At 37.7% G+C, this 25908-nt stretch overlaps 1 protein-coding gene across 4 annotated transcripts in view; it reads right to left on the bottom strand.

Annotated features, from left to right (window-relative positions):
• Window positions 1-25908, bottom strand: part of DENND5A (DENN domain containing 5A) — an 83841-nt gene that overhangs the window by 19884 nt on the left and 38049 nt on the right. For 3 of the 4 annotated variants that reach the window (XM_058159565.1, XM_058159557.1, XM_058159543.1), the window contains exons 7-12: window positions 25206-25421; window positions 23833-24067; window positions 18835-18985; window positions 16757-16850; window positions 9390-9521; window positions 6194-6346 (exon numbers count right to left, since the gene is read on the bottom strand). In XM_058159565.1, coding sequence (XP_058015548.1) covers window positions 6194-6346; window positions 9390-9521; window positions 16757-16850; window positions 18835-18985; window positions 23833-24067; window positions 25206-25421 — 981 coding nt within the window. Of the gene's footprint in view, window positions 1-5447; window positions 5553-6193; window positions 6347-9389; window positions 9522-16756; window positions 16851-18834; window positions 18986-23832; window positions 24068-25205; window positions 25422-25908 lie in introns of all 4 variants that reach the window. The other variant, XM_058159551.1, reaches the window with a different exon arrangement.

The following is a 25908-nucleotide window of genomic DNA, read 5'->3' on the forward strand; positions in this document are numbered from 1 at the left end:
AGGGCCAAGATGAGGACAGATCGTCCTGGAGATGATTTATCTATATGGTCAGAATTAACACCACCTTGATGGCACATAATCAACTGACTAAGATTGGGGTACTTGTTCTGGTGTTCTAGGGAGTTGTCTATATTCTCTAACAAAGTGAGAGAGTTTTAGTGATTTATAAACATCTAAACATGAAAACGATAATTCAGTACCAACACTATAAATACTGCATATCAGGGGTGAAATGCTCCCAGTTCAGTAGCAATGGTAGCGGGTAGCAAAAATCCTTGCCCCCGCCCCCGCTGAGCCACACGATCATCAGAGTTGTTTTTTTTAAAAAACTTTTAAAAGCATTTTTTCTTTGGCCGAAAAAATTCTTTTAAAAGTAAAAAAAAAAGCCTCTGATGATAATGCAGCTCAGCTGGAATCATCAGAACCCTTTAAAAGCATTTTTTCTACAACCTCTTCGGCTGAAGAGGTGGTAAAAAAAGAAGCTTTTAAAAGGCTCCTCTGGCAATCCCAGCTGAATTGCCTGATTGCCAGAACCTTTTAAAAGCATTTTTTTACAACCTCTTTGGTCGAAGAGGTTGTAGAAAAAATGTTGTTAAAAGATTCTGGCGACCAGGCAACTCAGCTGGGATTGTCAGACCCCTTTAAAAGCTTTTTTCCTCTGGCGATCCCAGTTGAGTTGCCTGATCATCACAGGCTTTTAAAAGCATTTTTTTACAACCTCTTCGGCCGATATTATGTCTGCCCTAGGACAGGGACATTATTACAATTTTAGCTTACATTATCTTTTTATATACCCACAATTATATTTTATTTCTCTCAAAACTTTATTTTGGTCCAAAGTCCTTATATAATATGCCTCAGGTTGTTCAGAGTCCTGAGCTAATCTCAAAGCCTTTACTAGATTTTTGGGCTTCCTGTAACATAATACAGAGAACACACTGAAATATAGTTTTATAACAGCTAATCCCACAAAGTTATAGGGAACATTGTTAGAATTCCACCCAGAAAGTTCTATCAAGACAGGAACAGAAACTTGGAAATGGGTGCCCTAATCACTATAGTTAGCTAAAATATAAGGCAATGGGACACAAAATAATCACATAAGAAAAAGAGTTCAACATGTGGAGAAAATACTTGATTTACAAATGGGTGAACTGCTTATTTCTGCCATTATACTAAAAACTTCAAGCACTTAATAATAATCAGGGAAGCAAAAATTTCCTAGCCAGTTCCTAATAACAAAAAAGAAAAGGTAGAGCATTCATCCACAGAAATAAATTTTATATAAATCCAAAGCATCTGTCCAATCTTTATGGAAGCAGGAAATGAACAACCATAAGGCAAATGTCTCAGATATGTGGCCAAATGAAAAAATACATTTCCTTGTTTGTTTATATAGAAGACTGTTGTTCTTCAACAAAATAGCAAGATAAAAATACAGTTAAGAATAAAAAGAACACCAAGAAGAAAAACAAAAATAGAAGAAAGAAGAAAAGAAACTTCGGATATCTTATTACTCATCCACAAATGAAAATACCTTTATTTCTTTTCTTTTTTTATCTAATTCTTGGTTTGTTTTCCGGCTCTGTACATTTTTGTCTTGATGCTTTTTTGTTCAATGAACACATATATGATAAGGAGAAACTTTTACATCACCCACATTTAGTATTTGTATCTGAATATTTTTGTAGGCATAATTTGATCTTGTTAGAAAAATGGTGCTAATATAGCTAAGAAATAGTGGACAATTTGAACATCCTTTATTGTATGATTTTCTAAAACTTCTTATTGTATTTATTTTTCAACCTCTGCAATTTCCCACATTTAAAAAAAATTAATGCGACAAAAGGTATATTTTAGTTCCTGATCTTGTAATATAACAGAGCTAGCCATTAAGAATAGGATTACTTTCTGAATCCTATGATGGATGAATTACATTCTTACAACGTTGGATAATCACGCTTTCTTGCTACATTTCAAAAATGGGATTTCCCGATTGGGCACAAATTCATCTGTGAAGTTTCTCTGCTATAATTTAATTTGATCAGGGTATAATATGTGTTCCTAATGGTTATGTACAGAGTTGCCAGAATGCCTCCTCCCCTCTGTTCGCTGCTTTCTATCACATTGTGGTAGACTGCATCTAAGAGGATAAACATGACCATGTAAAACCTAATCCTCTCTGTCCTTTTGAGGCAGGTTTCAAAGCAACGGTTCACTGGTTCTCATTCACCTGCGCACCCACTGTATGTTGAGAGCTGATCTATTTATTTATTTATTTTTATTTATTTGTTGAATTTATATCGCCACCTATTCGCACATGGTGACTCAAGGCGCCTTACAGAATATAAAACCTCATTTAAAATAATAAAACTAATAAAAAGAATAAAATAAATTAATATAATAAAATCACATACACCCCACCCCGGCGACAGCAGATCACACGAACCATTTAATGGGCTCCATCCTGCTCTGGGTTCCCCGGGCCCGCTGGCAGAACCTGGTCTTCAGTGCCTTCCAGAAGAGTGTTTGAGTGGGGGACATTCTAATCTCTGGAGGAATGATATTCTAGAGAGAGGGAGCCACCATGGAAAAGGTCCTTCTTCTGGGTCCCACCAGGTGTATCTCCCTAGGGGATGGGACCCGCATTATTCCCTGCGTCCCCGCTCTGATGGGTCAGATAAATATGACTGGCAAAAGACGGTTCCTCAGATAACCTGGTCCCAAGCCATGAAGGGCTTTCAAGGTGACAACCAGCACCTTGAATTGCACCTGGAAGCAAATTGGCAGCCATTGGAGAGGTGATACATATGCACACTGGTATCTGCACAAAACTATGCAGGCTGCTGCATTTTGCAGCTACTGGAACATCCAGATGCTCTTCAAAGGCAGCCACATGTAGAGCATGTTGCAATAGTCAAGAAGTGAAGTGACTAGGGCGTGAGTGACCGTGAGAAGGGATTGTTGGTCCAATAAAGTACAGGACTTCTCTCTTTCTTACACAAACACACACACAAACAGAGGTGAAACATAGGGCCTTTAAAAAACACAGATTTACAAGTGAACTAGTGAAATGATGATCTTTGTTTAATTAGATGAATTGACAAGAGTTCTCCAGTTTCCTGTTTTCATCTAAGTGAATTGCTATTGTTGGCTTTTGACCTTTCTGTTCAAGAACAAAAGAGAGTCAATGGGTGGAAAATTCTTAGTGGAAAATTACATGCCCACATGCTTCAAACACCCACAAAAATGGAAATGATTGCTATTTGTCCCCTAGAAACAGGGGAATTGGAAGCTGAGACAACTGTTGCTCAGACATGATACCTTGCCAGAGCTGAAGTAATCCAGATAGCAATCTCTTAAATCAGCATTTCCTTCCTTGCTTGCTTATTTACTTTAAACAAGAAGCTTAAAAGTGCTGTGCAGAAGAGCCCACTGACTCTCACTCTTCAATATAGAGTTGGAAAAAATTCTCATAATTTCTCTTCTGGTACTAAATCCAAAAAACATGGTCTCCTCTTTTTGGAATAAAACTAAATTAAATAAGTTAACAATGGGTAGAAAAAGAGTTGAGTGGGTTTAAACTGGAAGCTCAGTGAGGAAGGTATAGACCCCAACTCTTACTCTAAGAGAGAGTTTTTTTTTTCTTGGAAAAAAAATGAGGTGGAAGAACCTGAAGTAACCCATGAGAATGTACAATAGTAGAGAAAAATCCTAACCATGCTTCTACAACAATTGAAAAGGAATTGGAAGTAAAGGATTAACTTTGCCTAGAAGGAAAATAGAGCATCTCCTGCTGAAAAATATGTTTCTTTTCTAGAAAATTCCAACAAAGGACTCTGTGTAGATGCATTATTCATACACAGGGACCACAAAGAAGATAATTTTTAAAAAATCCTCAGGTACCAATTCTTACAGTTATAAAACTTTTAGGGACCAGCCAAGTTCTGAAACAATTCAAGCAGAGAAGGTTGCCCCAAAGAGCTGATAATCTCAGTTTAGATGATGATAATATTCATGTTCAGCTTCTTGGTGTCAACTGACAAAGTGAAGTAGGTAGAGTGAATATGAATATCAACTGATTTTTTCCCCCGGGAGTTGGATACATATCTAGTATTATACTGCATTGTTTTAATTTGTGACTTAATGTCAATACAAAATGTGTTTGTTTTCATTAAATGTGCTTTGTTGCCTAATATCATGTTCCATGACAGTTTGATAGTACAATGATTTTAAGAATCTATTTAAATTTTGGCAACACCATCTGTATAAAAAGTTTAATTATATGTATTTATCTTTAAAGTAGGAATATGAGAAGCTGGCAGAATCACAGATACATTTATGTATCTTACTTCTATCTAATATAGAAGTCAAGTTATGCAAAAACCTTTGGTTCAGGCTTGGAGCCTCTTCATTACATATATAGATATATCAGAAATATCTAGCTAATGGAAATCTCATATTTTATACAAATTTCAAAACAATATCAGTTCAAAATTAGTAAGGATTTTAATCAAACTTTCAAACTATATTTATTGTATGCATGTAGGTTGCATGTATTATATGTAATGCATAACAATATTTCCAGATTCAAATAAAAGTAGACATCACCGCTAAAGATTCTCTAATTTAATCACTGCTAATTCAGTTTGCATGTGAGAACTAAAGGCTCATGCATATTTTGACTTAATGAAGTATGAAATGTTAGTATACTCCTATTTAAGGCACACTACAACCCAGATTTCACAATCTTGCCTTAAAGTCCAAGGTTGGACAAGTTTTTAATTCTAATTTAAATATTGATGGTTCTATAATTACAATTGCTACTATACTACTGCAAGTAATACAAAATACATTTTATATTATAAGGGCAAATATCCCTGTGAACAATGCATCTCCATGTAACACCTATACAATGAACAACAGGTATGCTGACTCCCAGTGCTGGAACGGGGGTCATGAAAAGAGCACAAAAACTGTGTGAGCTGAAAACAAATGAATACCACATTATATGGAATTATGATTAAGAGCACATTTTCAAAGCCAAAGGAAAAGAATGTTATGTATGTACACAAGAAATGATAACAAAGAAAATGATCCCAGAACTGACAAATCAGAATCTGAAAATTATATTTGATTAACGAATAAAAATTACAAATGATGAAGAAAATTGATAATTAGATAACAAAAAGGATCCAGTAGTAAGGGAACAGGCAAAAGTTGTATATGGTATGAGTTGTTAAAAGAAGCTATCCTCATGCGTATTTATAAAAGGCATAGCTTTCTGGAAAAATATTTTTAGAAGTAGGTTAATATGGTATAAACCAAAACTAGTTTTGCAAAGAAGATTGAATCTGTTGAATCTTCCATCAGATTCCTGAATACTCTACCACAACAGACCGTTCAGCACTGTTTGCCAACATTGTCAATCAGTCCAAAGAATTAACCTTATGTATGGTTGGCCGCTTGGTGGTCTGAAAAGCCCAAATCTGAGTTGTAGCAGAGTATACTGATGCTCTATCTTCTAGGATGAAAGTAGTACAGCTTCTATCCTATGCAGCATATAAATGGAAGGGAAAAGTCAGACAGCATATCCTTCACACACAGAAACTATTACAATTTAGAAGTGGATTCAGACAAAGGAAGCCCTACTTGAATGGCCGGAAATATTTTTTTTAAAAAAATGTTCTATATTTCAAATGTATTGCTTTCACTTTGTATTCATGCATAATTAACAAGGTGTTTACAGAGAAAATCTGTCAGTTTCTTTCTCTAAAAGATGTTAGGTATTCCTGAAACAAGTTATTTTTATTATCTTCTAGTTAAAGCTCACAATAAAGATGCCAGAAAAACAATTAGGAATGATAAGTGTTGGATCCAGAATTACTACAAGTAGATTTCTGGTCAAAAGAAAGGGCTCCTACAAACACATTTTTATCAGTTCAGCCTTTCCTCTGTGCATGCTCTAAAAAATCTGCACTGAATATTTAGGGAACTCACTGAAAGAGTAAGTCAGTGATATTGGAAGGTGGAAGAGTAATGGAAAATCTGCAGATATTGATTGTATCTTTTTTGTTCATGGCAGCCTCTTCTGGATCCAACTCTATATAAATAGTTCTCATTTACATTAATATCCCAAAGTCTATTAAAAAGTGTAATCAGCATTAAATATCCCTAAAAGTACATTTCTTACCTGCTTCACCTGAAGTCCGTGGCTCCATATTCTTTCCAAAAGATCACAGAGACTGGCTATCAATGTGTTTTCTTCCACCCCTGTAATGTTCACCTCACCATGACCAAGTTCTACTGCTTCTCGGCCCATTTTTTCCACAAGCATCCTTTTTGTCTTTCAAAATAGAAAGCATATGTAAAAGTTATCATTGCTTTTTGAAAAAGTCAGAATCCTCTATTACCTCAAATGAGCAAAATAAGCAGCAATACAATTAGCTGTTGAACTAATTATAGTATGAAATATACTATATTTCATAGACATAAAGTCATCAACAGGGTTTTTTTCCATTATGGCACTCTGGCAGTACTGATCACTTATCTGCTGTACATTCATCTGCCAAAAGAAAATTTAAAATATTTGAGTGACTCAGTAATTTTTTTCTGCTATGATTTATCATTTATATCTGCTTTCATTTAGTACGTATGCAAATCCACAGCATCTGTTCTGCATTATTTCAGTAACAAGCAAGAAAAATGCTAGATATAACACATAGGGAGCTGAATCTCAAACAAGGAGGAAGTATATGTTCTTCCTGTTGTATTTCAATATCTGCTAAAAGCCACTTTTGAGCAATGGGAAACCCATAGAATATCATGATTGTTATGTTTCCAAAAAGGCAAATCAAAGGCAAAAAGGTTTCATTTATATAAGAAACTCTCCTACATCCTGCTCTACGTTAAAATAATGTGCTTATATATGCGTGGGATATTGGCAGATTCTCCCTTTTTATTCATAAATGTTAAAAATTATGATTATTTGTAAAGGAGAAGTAGAGGAATCTAAAACATTAGCACTCTAGTTAAAAATTATGGTAATTGCCACATATTACTCATATTTCAATAACCAAGTGTAAGAGAATAGGTACAACGCTAATTGGAAAATTGATCTTCAAAATGCCTAAGCTATACAGTCTCTATCTCATGTACTTGAATTCCGAAAAGAGAATTATAATACCTCTGAATTTCTGCAACATATCAAACCCTTAGATAGACAAACAATATATCAAACAATGTGAACAATGTGTTTTATTTTTCTAATTTGAAACACCTACTTGCCCTCCTAGAATTTTCCATTGGGCAAGCTACTCTTTGTATATTTGCATTGGTCTTTATCTCAAAAGTAACTCTAAACAGACAATGCCTTCCTCACTTGAGAAAAGCTGAATTATCCACTTTTCATTTAGAAAATCGGGTAGCCAGAGATACTCTTGGTGAAAAACAGGAGCAGCCAACACACTAAGGATATATATTTTTTCTAACCACGAATTTTAGCAGACTGTGCTAGAATAGAAAACTGAAGCCAAGGTCAGGTCAAGTTTGATGCCTGCTGTTGTACAGTTTAAAGGGGTTTTGTTGTTGCTGTTGTTCCTAGTTTCTCCATAGGAATTATTTACTACACTGATTATGGAGGCTATAGTCATGAACTGTCTGTGTAGGAGTTAACATGCAGAGATATATCCGAAACTGCTGTTACATCAAAGTACCAAGAGAATAAAATTTCACTGCAGCAAAAATAGAAGAGCTGGATGATTTCTGATACTTCACTTTTTAAGCTAATCCTATTGTTAGCATTCTACAATGAAACTTTTTTTTTCACTCAGAAATTGTTAAACAAATATTGCTTTTATTTTAGGATTCATGAATATGCTTTTCCAGTTTTATGTTTTATCAGAGAATGCCAATAAAAAGAGCCTACGAATAACCTGACCCTGCAGAATATTTTGCAGTTGCCCCAGGAAGCAGAAATGGTTGGTAACAGATTTAATTACTATATTATTCTTAGCATATCTATTATTAGCTCTAAACAGACAAAATATGGCATAGTACCAATAGCATAACAACACTGGCTTGATGATAAATAAACACTGGCTTGATGACTTAAATAAATTTACATTATGGGAATCCACATTTGAAATGAATGAAGCTTTTTGTGGAAATCCTGGGTGGATTTTATATGTTCACATGATGCCTATGGAGATTCTCAATCATCCAGGTCAATAGTTGTCCCAGATGTGTTTTTCAAAGGCAATTTAACTTTTTCTTGAAAATGTTTCGCTTCTCATCCAAGAAGCTTCTTCAGCTCTGACTCAATGGTACGGAATGGAAGGATTTATATTCTTTGTAGTCATCTGGTGTTAGCACTCTGAAGGTTAGCACGGATGACTGTAAAGAATATAAATCGATCCATTCCCCACCATTCAGTCAAAGCTGAAGAAACTTTTTGAGTGAGAAGTGAAACGTTTTCAAGAAAAACAAAGAAAGTCCAGTTGCCTTTTGAAAAGCACCTTTGGGACATGTTCACATTGTGAATTTTTGTTACTGGAGAAGATGAATCCAACAATTGCTTGCTAAAAAGCTTATAATGATTATTTACAAAAGGTTGTCAGAATACATTGAATTAAATATTCAAGATTATAGGGAGACATGGAATAAGGAACTGTAATATATAATACACAATGTTAATGGAACATCTTTTGGGTATTTATGTATTATAATTCTAGATTTAAAATCATGGTTAACAAAAATAGTAATCACTGAACCACTCCAAGTCTTTTCCTGATCATTGTTTGAAAATGTAACTTCAAATCATAAGATGTAACTGTTTCATAATGCTTCTTTTGTTTGGCCAGAAGATATTTGACATTAATTTTATTCTGGAAGGCTCATTGTATTTTGTAGAGTCAGAAATGGGAGAACAGAAATGGACTGTATATAAGGTATATCGGTATCTTTTCCATAGGTTTTGCCATTGTCAGTAAAAACTGAAAATTAACCTAGATGGCCTTTTTCTGAAGTTTATTATTCTTATTCATCGAATCACAATAGTGCATGAAATAGCGCAAATAGTATTACACTACTTGTGCATTTAGTCTAAAAATTTGAAGTCAAAATATGGAGAAAACTGTATGTTATTAGAATAATTCCATCATTATAACAATCACATTAGCAGAATGTCCTGATCCAGAGACTTATTTCCATCCCAATCAAGGGGACATTTTGTATTCACTTAAACGATCAGTTCTGCCTCATTTGTGTGAAGATGTTACATCAAATGATATCAGTATTATTAGAATATTTACTACTATAATAATCTACTATAATGGTCCAACTAATTCAACTCCTCTGAATAGCAGAAACTAAAACAACATTGTCAATACCTTATTTCGGCATTCCTTCAGCAGTCCTTCAACGAATTTCCAATTGGTCTGGGCAATTACTGATGGCGACAGATTAGACAATTTGGGCTGGCGGATAGTGCTGCCTAGATTTCGAGCTTCTTGGATGTATTTCTGTAGAAAGAAAAGAGCACAAAAGATATATAAAGATATAATTCTAAATTTAACAAGAAAGCAAAATATATATCTCATAAAACAACACTATATTTTATGATGGATTGCAAATAGTATTTTAATTAATGTTCCTGCTCAGTTTTAAATAGCCTGGCTGTAATTATCGAACATTTCACTGCAAAAGTAATACTTTCTCAATGTTACAGAATCATGTTTTCGTATATATTTGAAATAGCGCAGTAAGGTGTTACTCACCTGTAACTGAGGTTCTTCCAATGGCCTTTTGTGCAATGTACCATTGAGAACTGAGCTATTTTTAGAGGAAGGATATTCTACCCCTATGTGTATGATAATGCTAAGAAGGTATCTCATGCCTTCCATTAGCTGGTGTAGACCCTCAAGGGAATGATTGCCTGTGAGAGGATAGAGGGTGGGTTGTGTGAATGCACAGATAATGTGTCAACAAAGTACAGTTGCACTAAGCAACATGTTCTTCTATGCAATGATTCTGTGCATAACACAAATAGGTGACTAGCAAGTTATACTTACAGAGGGCGAGTACGTCAAAAATAGAAACTAAAAGGCAGTATTCTACTTATAAAGGCTTCACTAATTCTTACCCTGATTTCCAGCTTATATTGCTGAAAAATATTGTGATCATGTTGCAGTTCAGTAAATATTTGGTAAGACAAATGTCTAAGCCATAAAGCTGTAAAATAGTAAGCGCTAGCTCTTTTTGATGAGGGTAGACTTGCCAGCTAGCATGCCAGATGAGTAGTAGCTGCCACCCAAAGAGCAAGCAATTGAAATGAAACTCTCTGCTCTTGCTTATGGGACAAATCACAAAGGGCAAGTCAAAAAATGCTGCTGAACCCAAGAGGCATTATTACAGGGGATATTTGTATACGGAGCCAAAGAGGCTGTGCAGCTTGGCCAGGGCTCCCAAGTAGATGGAGTCAGGCAAGATATGGTAGGTGAGATAGAGTAGAGGTCACTGAGTGAGCCATTCGAAGGAAAGGGAGTCCTGCAGCCTGGTGCTGGTCCCTATTTCTAGCCCAACTGCTTCATTCCTAGTGCCTTGAGGATAAGATTGCTGTCAATTTTGGCCTCAATTCAACTCAAAATCAGTTGTTAGTGAATTCAGGTTCACCTGTAATTTATCTACATTTATCCACAAAGTAGTGGATAGACTGACCTGGCATATATTACTGAACATTGTTAGGTGAAGGTTGAAATGTAACCCTCTCAAGAGATCTGTCATCCTAGGTTTTAGGTAGTATAACAGTTGTGAAGCCAATTTAGGGTTGGGCAATGTGAGATAGTTTACAGTTATCAGAATTGCTACTTTTGTGATGATAATGTGTAAGATGGTACAAGTTGGAAGATTCTACTTGTGTATTATTCTTTATGCTGCCTGATAGGTTTCCTGATCTTTGATGTCATCTTTGTAATTCTCCTACTATTGTACTTGAAAATATAAATCTCCATGCTCTGAGAGGAGATTCTAGAAAGGCTAGGAATCCACCATGGCTTCCATGGTGACCTCAGGCTCAACCCACCATTGCTGGTCTGACACCAATGGTTATTTCAACTTGGATTTTGGTTTTACCTCAGAATAGTTGATAAGTGATCTGAATATGGAGGATATTGCTGGTGAGCCCTTTGCCATGGTCAAATCATTTCCTGATGTGAATGCCACCTAGGATATTCATAAGGTGTGGGGCTGATTAAGATTTAGTTAAGGTGCTGTACACCAGCCAACAAGTCCAACATCTTAACCTTTGTACCTTTAAGGTGTTTTATTAATACAGGTAGTCCCTAACTTACAACCACAATTGAGCCCAACATTTTCATTGTTAAGGAAAACAATTGTTAAGTGAGTTTTGCCCCATTTTATGATCTTTCTTGCCACAGTTGTTAAGTGAATCACTGAAGAGGTTAAGTTACTAACATGGTTGTTAAGTAAATCTGGCTTCCCCATTGACTTTGTCAGAAGATTGCAAATGGTGTTCACAGAATTGTCATAGGGCCATTATGATGCATTTGCACATTTTACAGATACTGCAAAAAGTCTCAAGTCTCACCTCTCTCAACTGCATGAGTGGCATTCAAAGGGGTGACTGGACTGACACTCTTTAATGAGATTTATTTCAGCTTATAGATTCTGGTGAAGTGAGCACAGTACTTTCTAGCATGAACATTGCCACATGCGAAGTGCTTCTCCCAACAAGAAAAACACAGACTTCAGAGGATAATTAGAACTGCAGAAAAAATAATTGCTACCAACCTGCCTTCCATTGAGGACCTGTATACTGCATGAATCAAGAAGAGGGCCGTGAAAATATTTACAGATCCCTCGCATCCTGGACATAAACTGTTTCAACTCCTACCCTCAAAACGACACTATAGAGCACTGCACACCAGAACAACTAGACACAAGAACAGTTTTTCCCCGAAGGCCATCACTCTGCTAAACAAATAATTCCATCAACACTGTCAAACTATGTACTGAATCTGCACTACTATTAATCGTCTCATAGTTCCCATCACCAATCTCTTTCCACTTATGACTGTATGACTATAACTTGTTGCTGGCAATCCTTATGATTTATATTGATATATTGACCATAAATTGTGTTGTAAATGTTGTACCTTGATGAACGTATCTTTTCTTTTATGTACACTGAGAGTATATGCACCAAGACAAATTCCTTGTGTGTCCAATCACACTTGGCCAATAAAATTCTATTCTATTCTATTCTATTCTATTCTATTCTATTCTATTCTATTCTATTCTATTCTATTCTATTCTATTCCTTGTAAATTGGGGAGGAGATCTGAGTGGCCTGATTGGGGAAGTGGTCAGCATTTCATAAAAGAGAATTATGTTTCTTGAGTTGAAGATGGCAGCGGTGCAGAACCTTCATAAGCGGTTGTTGAGAAGGTGGTGGGGCTTCAGTTACACAGAGCCTTAAAGGAAGGAGACTGTATATGTTTATGTTTCCTGTTTTTTATATGTGGTTTTAACTATTTGTAGACTGTTGCCCAAGTCATCTTTCAGCTATATAAATTTGATTAATAAATAAATTTAACCCTCTTCAGTCAGAGTTCAGAAATAGGCATGAGATGGAACTTTGGTAATTCTGGAAGATAATCTTCATTAAGACTTGGAGAGAGGTACTGTGATCCTCTAATCCTTTTTGACATCTTGATGATCTTCAATATCATCATTTTCTTCTGTAATGCTTGTGAGGGCTGGGAATTAAAAACATGGTTTTATGGTGTTTTCATAGTGCTGATAAAGAAAGATTTGTGGGGGCTCTCCTGAAAGATGTCAAAAGGCTTAATCATCTCAACTATTTAATATGTACATCAATTTAATGAAATTTAATGAAAGTTGGACTATAAGAAAGGCTGAGCGCTGAAGAATTGAGATCTTTGAACTATGGTACTGGAGAAGACTCCTGCGAGTCCCTTGGACTGCAAGGTGATCAAACTGGTCAGTCCTAGAGGAGATCAACCCTGACTGCTCTTTAGAAGGCCAGATCCTGAAGATGAAATTCAAATACTTTGGCCACTTAATGAGAAGGAAGGACTCACTGGAGAAGAGCCTAATGCTGGGAAAGATTGAGAACAAAAGAAGGAGACGACAGAGAACGAGGTGGCTGGATGGAATCACTGAAACAGTAGATGTGAGCTTAAATGGACTCCAGAGGATGGTAGATGACAGGAAGGCCTGGAGGAATGTTGTCCATGGGGTCGCGATGGGTCATACACAACTTCATAACTAACAGCAACAAAATCAATTTTAATATAGATACGTATATCAGTTTTGATGAGGTACTGTCAATTTGCAGATGTTATCCTGTAGTATATCTCCACTTGACCCTAATTGGAGGTGTCACAGAAATCCTGTGACTGTAAGTGCTGAGATGGATTGGAAAAGTCTGAGATGGTACACTACGAAAGTTCAGTTGCTCTATGTCCAGAAATTATCTGTCTTGTGAGCTTCTAATTTTAACCTGGATGAGGGGGCATTTCCCTTGATGGAGCAGTTATCCCTGACTCACTGGGAGTTCTGACTCATTACAGGATGTGCAATTGGAGCCATGATTAGGGAAGCTTTTGTCCAACTTCACCTTCACCTGCTGAACCAATTGAGCCCCTACTTATAATGAGAGGCTCTGGAAACAGTGATTGATATTTGTATCATTATTTGAAGGGACCACAACAATGCATTCCAGGCTCCATCCATGTATGGCTTTAAAGGTGACAAGAAGGACTTTAAATTGTACGTGGAAAGTAACTAGCAATCAATGTAACTCCAGTAGCACTAATGTTACATTGATGAATTAATGCTAATTCTGCCTATAACTACCCAAGCTACTGCATGTTGTACCAACTGAAGCTTCTGTAGTATCTTCCATAGTAGTATGATTAATGTAATCCACAATATCTTCTTGCAAAATGCATTGTCAAAGGGAACTGTTTTAAAACAGGAGGTATCTAGCTGGGCATACACATAAGCAGAGGTATGGGATATCCTATCACCAAAAAGAGCTCAGCCAAAATGTCCTAAATAATACATTGCACAGTACTCATTTGTGAGATACACAGATAACATGACCAAAAATTATGCTAAATTTATGCTATGCTCTATATAAAATGTGTTTGGATTAAAGAAAATTTTTGAAAGCAAATTTTTCAAACCAGTTTCTATAAATATTGCAACTCCTATGAAACAATGTTTGTGTGTTTGTAGCTTTGTTTAGTATATAAATATATATAGTATTTTGCTATATGGATACAGACACATACAAACCAGACTAAAGCAGTGAAACAGATTTAACAGAGTACATAAAACAAATTTTGCTAGTCTATGTTTAACTATAATAGCAGCTGAAATTTTCAAAAGAAAATCTAGCTGTTGGTGAGAGAGAAAAGGTAGCAAAATAACACCAAACTATATAAATAAAAATGGATATTAGGTACAGTAGAAGCATGGTAGAGTAACATAACATTTTAAATACTCTCATATGTAAGGATAGAGGTAATTTACAATACTTGATGTGTTTGTCATCAAAAAAAGAATGATGCAATATAATTTACATTTAACAGAAGTTTAAATAGATAAATACAATTTTTTATAGCACAGTAAAAAAATTGAAAATCAGAAATGAAAATCACAATTTTATGAATAATTATACTCCAGAAATTATTATTTTTCTTTAAAACTATTATCAATTACATCATATTGATTTTTTCTCTTTTGCTCAGTACCGTTAGAATACAGTGAAACCTTGATTTAATGGACCAGATAGGGGAAGGGGTATCCATTATTCTCAGTTGTCTGCTAAATTAGAATATGTGATTGCAGCAATTTATATCATCTGCAAGTGTAATGATATACAAATTAACCATTTACAATCTAAGACTAATACAAATTATGCTGCACAATTTGTGTAGTTATATCATTTGTATGATAATGTCATTTTATGAATGATTTAAATTGACATGATTAAGCAATTGTTACAAATGGTTGTGAAATTTGATGCATTGCCTACATAGTTTATTGTATCATGGTTTGGTAAATTGAGGTTTCAATATATTTTTTACAATAGGTAATAATTGTTTAATGGAAAGTAGTCAAACGACTGATTTTTGACAACTAATGTTGGCAATTTTTAGCACAAACATTTAGGTAAAAGAATATCCCATCTGATAATTAAGTATCGTCGCAGTTTTGACTCCTAGCAACAGTATGGACAAAACACCTCCTTCTTGATTTGTCTCTGATGATCATCTGTAGTTCTCCAAAAAAATTCCAGTTATTTCCTTGATACTGACCACCTTATTCATTCTGTTATTCTTTTCTACTTAACCTTATCAAGCACAATTTTTTTCTAGTCCATTATCCTGCTGGTAAAAAAAATGCCCCAAATATGTAAGCATATGGTTACTGATCATTGCTTCAGAGCAATCAGAATGAACATAGCCTCTGGTTATGTTACCAGTAACCACCTGTAGATTACTGATTGTAATAATTTACGTTGCATAAGTAGAAGTAAGGACCATACACTTATTTTTCTAGCTCCCTTTCCTATTCTGAACCACTCTGTTCTTCAACCTGTTTTTTCTGTAGCTTCTTGTGCCTTATATAAACCACATTCTGATATGATTTATACAATCAAGGGCTGGCTGAAAATAGGAAAGCAAAGGGAAAGCTCTTTACATTCTCTTGCTCTCTTCATATCCATTTTATGTTATTTATCCTTTCATGTCCCTTTGCCTTTTCTGAAATCTGTCCATTTGGCATTTCTCATTCCATGTATTACTTAATTTTTCACTGTTTATGTGAGCAAATAATGACATTAATAAAATGATTAGGTAATTTGCACATTCTCTTGCATCTGGATATTTTGGAAATACCCTGCTGACAGGATTGCGCTTTCCTTTTTTCTGTTCCCTATTATGTAATCAATTTGATTTTGCCCATTGGTGATGGCTGCATACAGAGACTATGTTTATGTTGCTTGATGTAGATATTGGCAATGAACAATAAACAAAGAATTGTCTTTGCAAGACTCTATTTGCACTACTGTGTTTATCCAGTTCACATCAGCAGATCCTGTCAGGAAAGTTCATTGGCTTTCCCCAGTAAGAGGAGTGCCTTCTGATCTATGGGTCTTGGGATCTGGCACAGAAACTTGTCTAAATATTACAGTCATGTCTACACAGTTTCCTATATAATTTTCAACCATGTGTAAGAGACTTGCCATTGCCACCTTCAGGGTTTAATTTTGCATTTTGTTCTCTTACTTGGATTGGCTTCTCTCACCCCTTCACAGCCTCACACTCCCATGTTGTGGGTCACATTCTGCTTTATTTCCACCTTTGAAATTATTGATCCTATCATAAGCTCTGGTACTGCTTTCAAGGTTCCTGAAAATATGGAGCCATCTCTCCAAGTAAAGATGGTGTCTCCCACAAATTACAACTACCAAAAGCTGAACCAAAGATGCCACATTCATCAACAGTGTGTAATAATTTCCCTTAATTTTTTTTCCATGGAATCAAAGCCATATGTCAACCATTCTCCTGAATAAATAGTCATAGCTTTAAAGATTTGGAATGCTTTTTCTTTTCTTTTGATAGAACAAAATCAGGAAAGTTGCACTACTATTTATAGAAAATGTTGATTCTATAGCTGGATAATATAACGGAACAGTTTTTACCTCTCTCTGATCATTATCAAGACGCAGGTGCTCTGTGTGCTGTTTCTGTCTGTCTTTCCTCCTCCACTGAGCAGGTGCATTGCGTTTGGTCCATCTAGAAAATCAAAAGTTGTATTCTTTAGATACACTAGATAAATAAGGTCAAATACGTTCATCTCTAACTGGAAGTGCTAATAATAATACAGTTTAATCGCCAACATGTCGTCAGCACCAAGTATGCTAACAAGAGGGACAACTATGGTGTGGAATTAGAGGAGTCAAACACATGGGAGAAAATAATTGAGGTATTTTTTTGTTCATCTATATAAAAATGAAATATGCTTGATTGTGAGATGATTGCTGTTGTATAACTTTTAAAGATCTAAAATCGCAAGATCTAAAATGGACAGCTAACATCAAAAACATCATCAAAAAAGCACAACAAAGTATGTTCTTTCTTCACCAACTCAGAAAGCTCAAACTGCCCAAGGAGCTGCTGATCCAGTTTTACAGAGGAATTATTGAGTCTGTCATCTGCACCTCTATAACTGTCTGGTTTGGTCCTCCAACCCAACAAGACAAACAGACTTCAGAGGATAATTAGAACTGCAGAAAAAACAACTGCTACCAACCTGCCTTCCATTGAGGACCTGTATACTGCACGAGTCAAAAACAGGGCTGTGAAAATATTTACAGACCCCTCACATCCAGGACATAAACTGTTTCAACTCCTACCCTCAAAACAACGCTATAGAGCACTGCACATCAAAACAACTAGACACAAGAACAGTTTTTTCCCAAACACCATCACTCTGCTAAACAAATAATTCCCTCAACACTGTCAAACTATTTACTAAATTTGCACTATTAATCTTCTCATTGTTCCCATCACCCATCTCCTTCCATTAATGACTGTAACTTTGTTGCTTGTATCTTTATGATTTATATTGATACTGATTGTCTCTTGATTGCTTATTTGTACCTATGACTATCATTACCTTATGATTCTTGATGAACGTATCTTTTCTTTTATGTACGCTGAGAGCATATGCACCAAGACAAATTCCTTGTGTGTCCAATCACACTTGGCCAATAAAAATATCTATTCTATTCTATTCTATTCTATTCTATTCTATTCTATTCTATTCTATTCTATTCTATTCTATTCTATTCTAAAGTGAATGAGACTTTCTAGTCTGCTTTGTTTGCTTTTCGCCTAGTGAAAGCTTTTTTTATGTTTTTAAATGTTTTTTTTAAAATCTAATTACAATTCCTAAATTTTTACATTTTAATTAATAAACATTTCATTTTCTAGACAAAGTCTGCATTTGCACAACACACTTAACTGGTTCAAATGAGTTGTGATGGCATCAGGGAACAAGAACAGGAGAGTTGATTTTATTCCAAAACTGACTTGGGGTAAAACTTTTCCTCATCAGCTGTATCATTCAGACAGCAAAGCCAGTTGACAGAGAATAAACTCTTCTACTCAGCTGTGAAACAGCAACTAAAATTCTATACATACTCCGGAAGAACAGGCACTCTCTCTTTCTCTGTTCTTTATTTTTTTTTCATCTTGTGGCAATACTAAAAGAGGGAGAAAGTCTGAGAATTTTCCTCTCCGGAAGGGAAAAACATAGAAGGAAACCAGCAATCCCCAGGCCTTTGCAGTGACCACAGGGTTTCATAATTGGCTTTTCACCAGGATACAGATGATCATATACTATTGATTGTCAGGTCCTAAGAATCAAAAAGTTGGATTGTGGAGTTACATCTGGGGAGTTTCCTTTATTGTGGAGCTAGTTCTGGGAAGTTTCTTTTATTGTTCTTCACTTATAGACTTGCCAAACTAAAGCAACTATTTGCAACACTATAGATGTACTCTGGGAATTGTTAGGGAGGAGCCTTCTTAAGTCTTTCTCTTGTCCAAATTTTCCATGCTTTACTGCTTTTTTGCCACCTGGAATGCAGTCCATCCCTCCTGGGAATCTAGACGACATCCCACCACATCAACACACTGAATTACTGCAAGTCACTTTTCTGAGGGAGAAGCTGATTCAGTCAACTATGTCGTATTAATACAGCGATACAATACTCACTTATTGCTTGCTGGCCCTGTTGAAAGTACATCAGATTGTAGCTTGGGGAAAAAGCCAGGTTCATATTTTCCTTGTCCAATCTTCATATCTAATAAATGTGGAAGGACTGCAGTATGGTCTATTTTTGCCAGTCTTAATTCAATAGCTTTTTCTGGGGGGGAGGGGGGGAGAATATTTATTTATTTATTTATTATTTAAATTTTTATACCGCCCTTCTCCCGAAGGACTCAGGGCGGTTCACAGCCAGGTAAAAAATACACAATAATACAATATAAATACGATTAAAATACAATTAAAAAACTTATTAAATTGGCCAAGATTAAAAATTTAGGATAAAAACCCATTAAAAACCCATAAATTTAAAACTAACCCAGTCCAGCGCAGATGAATAAGTGAGTTTTGAGCTCGCGACGAAAGGTTCGGAGGTCCGGAAGTTGACGGAGTCCTGGGGGGAGTTCGTTCCAGAGGGCGGGAGCCCCCACAGAGAAGGCCCTTCCCCTGGGCGTCGCCAGACGACACTGTCGCGCCGACAGCACCCTGAGGAGTCCCTCTCTGTGAGAGCGCACGGGTCGGTGAGAAGTATTCGGTAGCAGCAGGCGGTCCCGTAAATAGCCCGGCCCTATGCCATGGAGCGCTTTGAAGACGTTCACCAACACCTTGAAGCGCACCCGGAAGGCCACAGGTAGCCAGTGCAGCCTGCGCAGGATAGGTGTCACACGAGGGGCTCCCTCTATCACCCGCGCAGCTGCATTCTGGACTAACTGAAGCCTCTGGATGCCCCTCAAGGGGAGCCCCATGTAGAGAGCATTGCAGTAATCCAGACGAGACGTCACAAGGGCGTGAGTGACTGTGCACAAGGCATCCCGGTCTAGAAAGGGGCGCAACTGGCGCACCAGGCGAACCTGGTGGAAAGCTCTCCTGGAGACGGCCGTCAGGTGATCTTCAAAAGACAGCCGTTCATCCAGGAGAACGCCCAAGTTGCGCACCCTCTCCATCGGGGCCAATGACTCGCTCCCAACAGTCAGCCGTGGACTCAGCTGACTGTACCGGGATGCCGGCATCCACAGCCACTCCGTCTTGGAGGATTGAGCTTGAGCCTGTTTCTCCCCATCCAGACCCGACGGCTTCCAAACACCGGGACAGCACTTGATAGCTTCATTGGGGTGGCCCGGTGTGAAAAGTACAGCTGGGTGTCATCAGCGTACAGCTGGTACCTCACACGAAGCCACTGATGATCTCACCCAGCGGCTTCATATAGATGTTGAACAGAAGGCGAGAGAATCGGCCCTCGGCACCCCACAAGTGAGGCGCGCGGGTGACCTCTGCCCCGTCAACACCGTCTGCGACGGTCGGAGAGATAGGAGGAGAACCACCGATAAGCGGTGCCTCTCACTCCCAATCCTCCAACCGGCGCAGCAGGATACCATGGTCGATGGTATCGAAAGCTGCTGAGAGGTCTAATAGGACCAGGGCAGAGGAACAACCCCTATCCCTGGCCCTCCAGAGATCATCCACCAACGCGACCAAAGCCGTCTCAGTGCTGTAACCGGGCCGGAAGCCGGACTGGAACAGGTCTAGATAGACAGTTTCCTCCAGGTGCAGGGGAAACTGATATGCCACCATACTCTCTACAACCTTCGCCGAGCGGGTTGGAGACCGGACAATAATTACCTAAAACAGCGGGTCAGGAAGGCTTCTTGAGGAGGGCCTCACCACCGCCTCTTTCAAGGCGGCCGGAAAGACTCCCTCCAACAAAGAAGCGCTCGTAATCCCCTGGAGCCAGCCTCGTGTCACCTCCTGAGTGGCCAGTACCAGCCAGGAGGGGCACGGGTCCAGTAAACACGTGGTGGCATTCAATCTACCCAGCAACCTGTCCATGTCCTCGGGAGCCACAGGGTCAAACTCATCCCAGACAATATCACCAAGACCGCCTCAGGCGCCCGTCCGAATTGCCACAATTTTGGTCCAGACCGTCCCAAGCTGAACGATTTTATCGTATAGATAACCGTTAAACTCCTCAGCACGTCCCTGCAGCGGGTCATCCCGCTCCCCTGGTGAAGGAGGAGCGGGTCACCAAACAGGGCAGCTGGGCGGTTATCTGCCGGCGCAATGAGGGAGGAGGCGTAGCAACGCCTCGCTTCCTCAGTGCCACTAGGTAGGTCCTAGTATAGGATCTAACTAGTGTCCGATCAACCTCTGAGCGGCTGGACCTCCAAGAACTCTCTAGGCGTCTTCTCCGGCGTTTCATCCCCTCAGCTCCTCGGAGAACCAAGGGCGGTTGGGATCTGCGCCGGGTCAGAGGCCGCAGAGGCACGACACGGTCTAAAGCCCCAGCCGCAGCCCGCTCCCAGGCTGCGGCTAGTTCCTCTGCCGTGCCGTGAGCCAGACCCTCAGGAATGGCCCAAGCTCCGTCCGAACCTCTCTGGGTCCATCAGGCACCTGGGACGGTACCAACGTAATGGTTCCGTCTCCCTGCGGTGTTGGGTAGCGGTCAGAAAGTCCAGGCGAAGGAGAGAGTGATCTGACCATGACAAAGGTTCTGTGACTATATCTCTCAAGTCCAGATCCTTCAACCACTGACCAGAGATGAAAATCAGGTCCAGTGTGCCTCCCCCGATGTGAGTAGGGCCATCCACTACTTGAGTCAGGTCCAGGGCCGTCATGGAGGCCATGAACTCCCGAGCTACTGTCGATGACGAGCCGGCAGATGGCAAGTTAAAGTCCCCCATGACTAAAAGTCTGGGGGTCTCCACTGCCACCCCGGCAAGCACCTCCAGGAGCTTGGGCAGGGCGGCTGTCACGTAGCAAGGAGCCAGGTACGCGACCAGCAAGCCATCTGACATCTATGACCCCACCTCACAAAGAGGGATTCACACCCGGCAATCTGAGGTACAGTGGTCTCCTCGGCTCTAGACTCTCTTTAATAACAACCGCCACCCCCACCCCTACCCTGGGCCTCGGCTGATGGAATGCACGAAACCCGGTGGGCACATCTCAACCAGGGCACGCCCCTTCAGTGCCCAACCAGGTCTCCGTAACGCCTATAATATCCGCGGCACCCCCCTGAATCAGATCATGTATTAGGGGGGCCTTATTGGCCACGGACCATGCGTTGCATAACATCAGACGAAGGCCCAGGCTCTGAGGGTCTTGACCATCCGGGAACGGGAGAAGTCAGGGGATCGGGCACGCGATTGCCTGTATACATCGAACGCGTGACCCCTAAACCGATGCGATCCCCCTTCCGCCATATCTGCCCCTCCACTTACCGTGCAGATGGACTCACCCTCACACAAAGGAACACACTCCCCCCCATAACCTCCGAACCCATTTGATAGTCGCCACGAGCATGCGCTGGAACTGGTTTCCCTCCCGACGGGCTACCCCCATCACCCGCCCTAACCCTCCCACCCACCCCCAAGCCAAACCCGTCGGTTTCCCTCCCCCCCTTAAAATTTCCATTAAAACTCCCACTTAAAAAACGGTTAAAACAATTAACTAAAAATCCCCTAAGCCTCCTAGATTTAGCATGCCAGCTCTCGGGGTTCCAAAACCCGTCCTCAAGGTGGGCCCTCGATAGTGATATGATATTAAATCATATTATTTAGCACAGCTGATGTTAAATTGTGAAATAAAAGAATGAAAATCTGAATCCTAAAATATGAATTAGGACATTACTGCTAGAAATACATATTCTGCACAAATACATAAAAAGGAGTGTCTCAATAGAACTATATTGCATGCAGTAGCTCATTAAAACACATTGACCCTACACCATTTTTCTCAACTGTTTGATAGTGTAATTTGTTTGCATCCTGACTCTATGTCATTATACTATGTATTGTTAGTAGAAAATGGGCAACTGAAGGTTGGCTTACACAGATTCTAACATAATATATCATAATGTGGGCATACTGATAATAATTGCATGGCTTATTTTGATTGAAAATTATGATTTGGAATGCATGTCCCAAAAGTGCTTTCATTAAAAGGAAACTAGATTTTCTGTTCTTTTTTTTCTTTGAGAACATTTTGCTTTTCAGCGAAGAAGCTTCTTCAGTTGTAACTGAAGAAGCTTCTTCGATGAGAAGGGAAACTTTTTCATAAAGTTTTCACAAAGTCATAAAGTATGAACTGGTGTCGTCTAGGATATTGTGGGTGCATAAGAGAGTAGAAATTCATAAGCTTGTGAAACCTACATATTACATTCCAAAAAAATAGTGACAATGGTAGATCCAGAGTAAGCTTTTGGAGGAAATTATGCAACATTCTGAATGAATATTATCCAGGAGAACAAAATACTTTACTTAGTGATTAGGTAAGAGAGTACACAAAAATTGACTGGGCTGAGACTAAGAACAAATGAGAATAGTGATTTTTGTGGATAGTTGTTTAGACAAAGTCTATTCGTTTCAAATACATGGTTTAATAATTAGCCTATTCATATGGAAAAGAAATGAAATAAATCTAAAAGCATGACTGACTTCATTATTTATGATGAAATGTTGAGAGTTTTACTGAAGGATATGAAGGTTGTGATGGCTTCTAGATATGGAACTATGTGATGGTAATGGATAATTAAAATGTATCATAGAAAGGAAATAATGAAATAAACTAGTGAATGCATAGTGACTATAGGAAGAGAAAATACTGTATGCAAATAATAAATAATGAGAGGCTGTGATAACAATTTTGATAAAATTAATAATTGTTCTGTAAGTGGATAAAGACATCTAATTCAAGGAACCTCCAGCAGAATGACTAGAAAGATATAATATACGATATAGATGTAAATTAGTTTTAGGTACATTTTCTTTTGTTACCTGTTTTCCCCCCCCCCTAAACTCAAGTCTTGTTTATCCAATTTATCATTTAAAAATGCTGCTGCAGTTGTATTTTAGATACACATGTGAATAGTAGCTAAGTTTTATTAGTATATAATTAGTGTCCTATACCTCTTACATTTATTTAAATAGAATTAAAATTTGCAACTCTTACCAGCTTCATCAATGGTACTGCATTTTTGATACATGGATGTGCGCAAAGTTGGTGTTCGAACATTTAACAATCTTATTTTATCAACTCTAAAATCAAACACTCTCAAGATAGGATCTTTATCCTCTCCATCGTGACACATAATCTTGTTATCAATAAAAGAAGCAAACATCTGTGTTTCCAAAAATCTTGAGAGGAAAGGCAAATAAGGTTCAGGCTGATCAGATAAGAAGGATGCCTAATAAAATGAAAGAAGCAGTATTTATGTTTCCTTAAACTGTAATTGCTTTTTAAAAATGACATGAATGCTTTCATTCATCTGAAGTTATTTTCTATTTTATCATATTCTAACATAATACATTCTGAAAAACACTAACAATTCTGTTTTTCCAACTGCTAGAATTATATAATTTTAAGGAAAAAGTTGAATGCATAAAAATAAAGTGACAAAAATAATAAACATTTTGAAACAACTATACTATAGGATTCAATTATTGTACCTGATCAATTTTTAATTAATAGAAATTATAACAATATATGCACTTTTCTATTTTTTTTATTTTTTATTTTTTTTATTTTTACATTTATATCCCGCCCTTCTCTGAAGACTCAGGGCGGCTTACAGTGTATAAGGCAATAGTCTCATTCTATTTGTATATTTTACAAAGTCAACTTATTGCCCCCCCAACAATCTGGGTCCTATTTTGCTGGAAGAATCCATGTACCAAACTGTACATACAGGAAAACTGCTTCAAATGAAATCAGATCTTTAGTCATTTAGTTAGTAAGCACTGATTGTCAAAGATTTCAAACATAAATCTTATATACTCTACATCCTTGATCAAAAGATATTCAAGCAGTAAGTGAAAGCATCTCTTCCTTTAAAATGTTGTGACATTTCAGGAATTGCATCAACAATATACAAAGAAAAAGGGAATTACTATTGGAAGAAAATACTTTAAGCCATCATGTTCTCATTTAAGCCTTCTGGATGTGACCGTGACAACTAATACAGCAAATATATTACAGCAGATATAGCCATTAAATAAGTATATTTTCCTCAACTCTTAATAATATATCTACTATCATGAGTGATATCAGAAAGAAACAAAATACCGTAACTGAGCTTGTGATTCATCTGAACAATCACCTTTTCTTATTGTTCATAAGGCATAGCCACCCACAATTTATCACATGGATCTTATAAAAATTAAATGTACTAATGGTTGTTGCTTTCAATAATTTTTTAAATAATCTTTCTGTGCCCCATTTCAGATCTCTTATTTTCACTTTTATAAGCTATAGTATATAGACATTAGTCGTGAACTTGTATAAATTCTCTTCCTCATTTTAAGAATATATATTTTCTTACTCACTTTATCAAAGTTCTGCATCTGTTCTCTATTAGTAAACCATGACTCTTTGTCCTGACTGGGCTGAATAACAAATACTTCATAATCTGCAAACATCTGAGTGAAACGATTTGCAAAAACTTCCCGTATCTGAATGTTGAGCTGGTAAATCTTTAATTCTTCTTCATCACACTGCATTTTCAGATCCTTCTTGCTACTCATCTCTTCTCGAAGTTCAACCTTTAAGCAAAGAAATGAAAGTGGTTCAGCTTTACTATCTTGAGGAATCAAAATGTATAAGTGCTACTTAAACTGTAATGTCAAGAGCTTTACCAGATAATACTCCATTGTTTTATTGCTAGGCAAAATATAAAGTAACTGCATCTATATACAATAGATTAGCACTTTATATACATGATTAAAAATAGAGTCAAGGGGAAATTGTCTTTACAAATTATTTAGATACTCATATTCATATTCCTGCTAGAAGGAGGGAAGAAAAATGTATCTATGTTTGAGTATGTGAGAATATGTGACAGAGGTTAGTTGATATCAGGGACCACATATTATAGGCAAGCAATTTTAATCAGTAGCATCAATTCATATTTTTGTCCTGGCCTGGTCCCTTTCTTTAAATTATCCAGATATCTGATCCAAGTATGTAAATTGTAGCATTTGCATGATGACATGTCATGTGCTTTGTTTTTTTTAAAAAATATTTTTATTA

Source organism: Ahaetulla prasina, chromosome 1 (assembly GCF_028640845.1).
Source record: "Ahaetulla prasina isolate Xishuangbanna chromosome 1, ASM2864084v1, whole genome shotgun sequence".
NCBI classification, from domain to species: domain Eukaryota; kingdom Metazoa; phylum Chordata; class Lepidosauria; order Squamata; family Colubridae; genus Ahaetulla; species Ahaetulla prasina.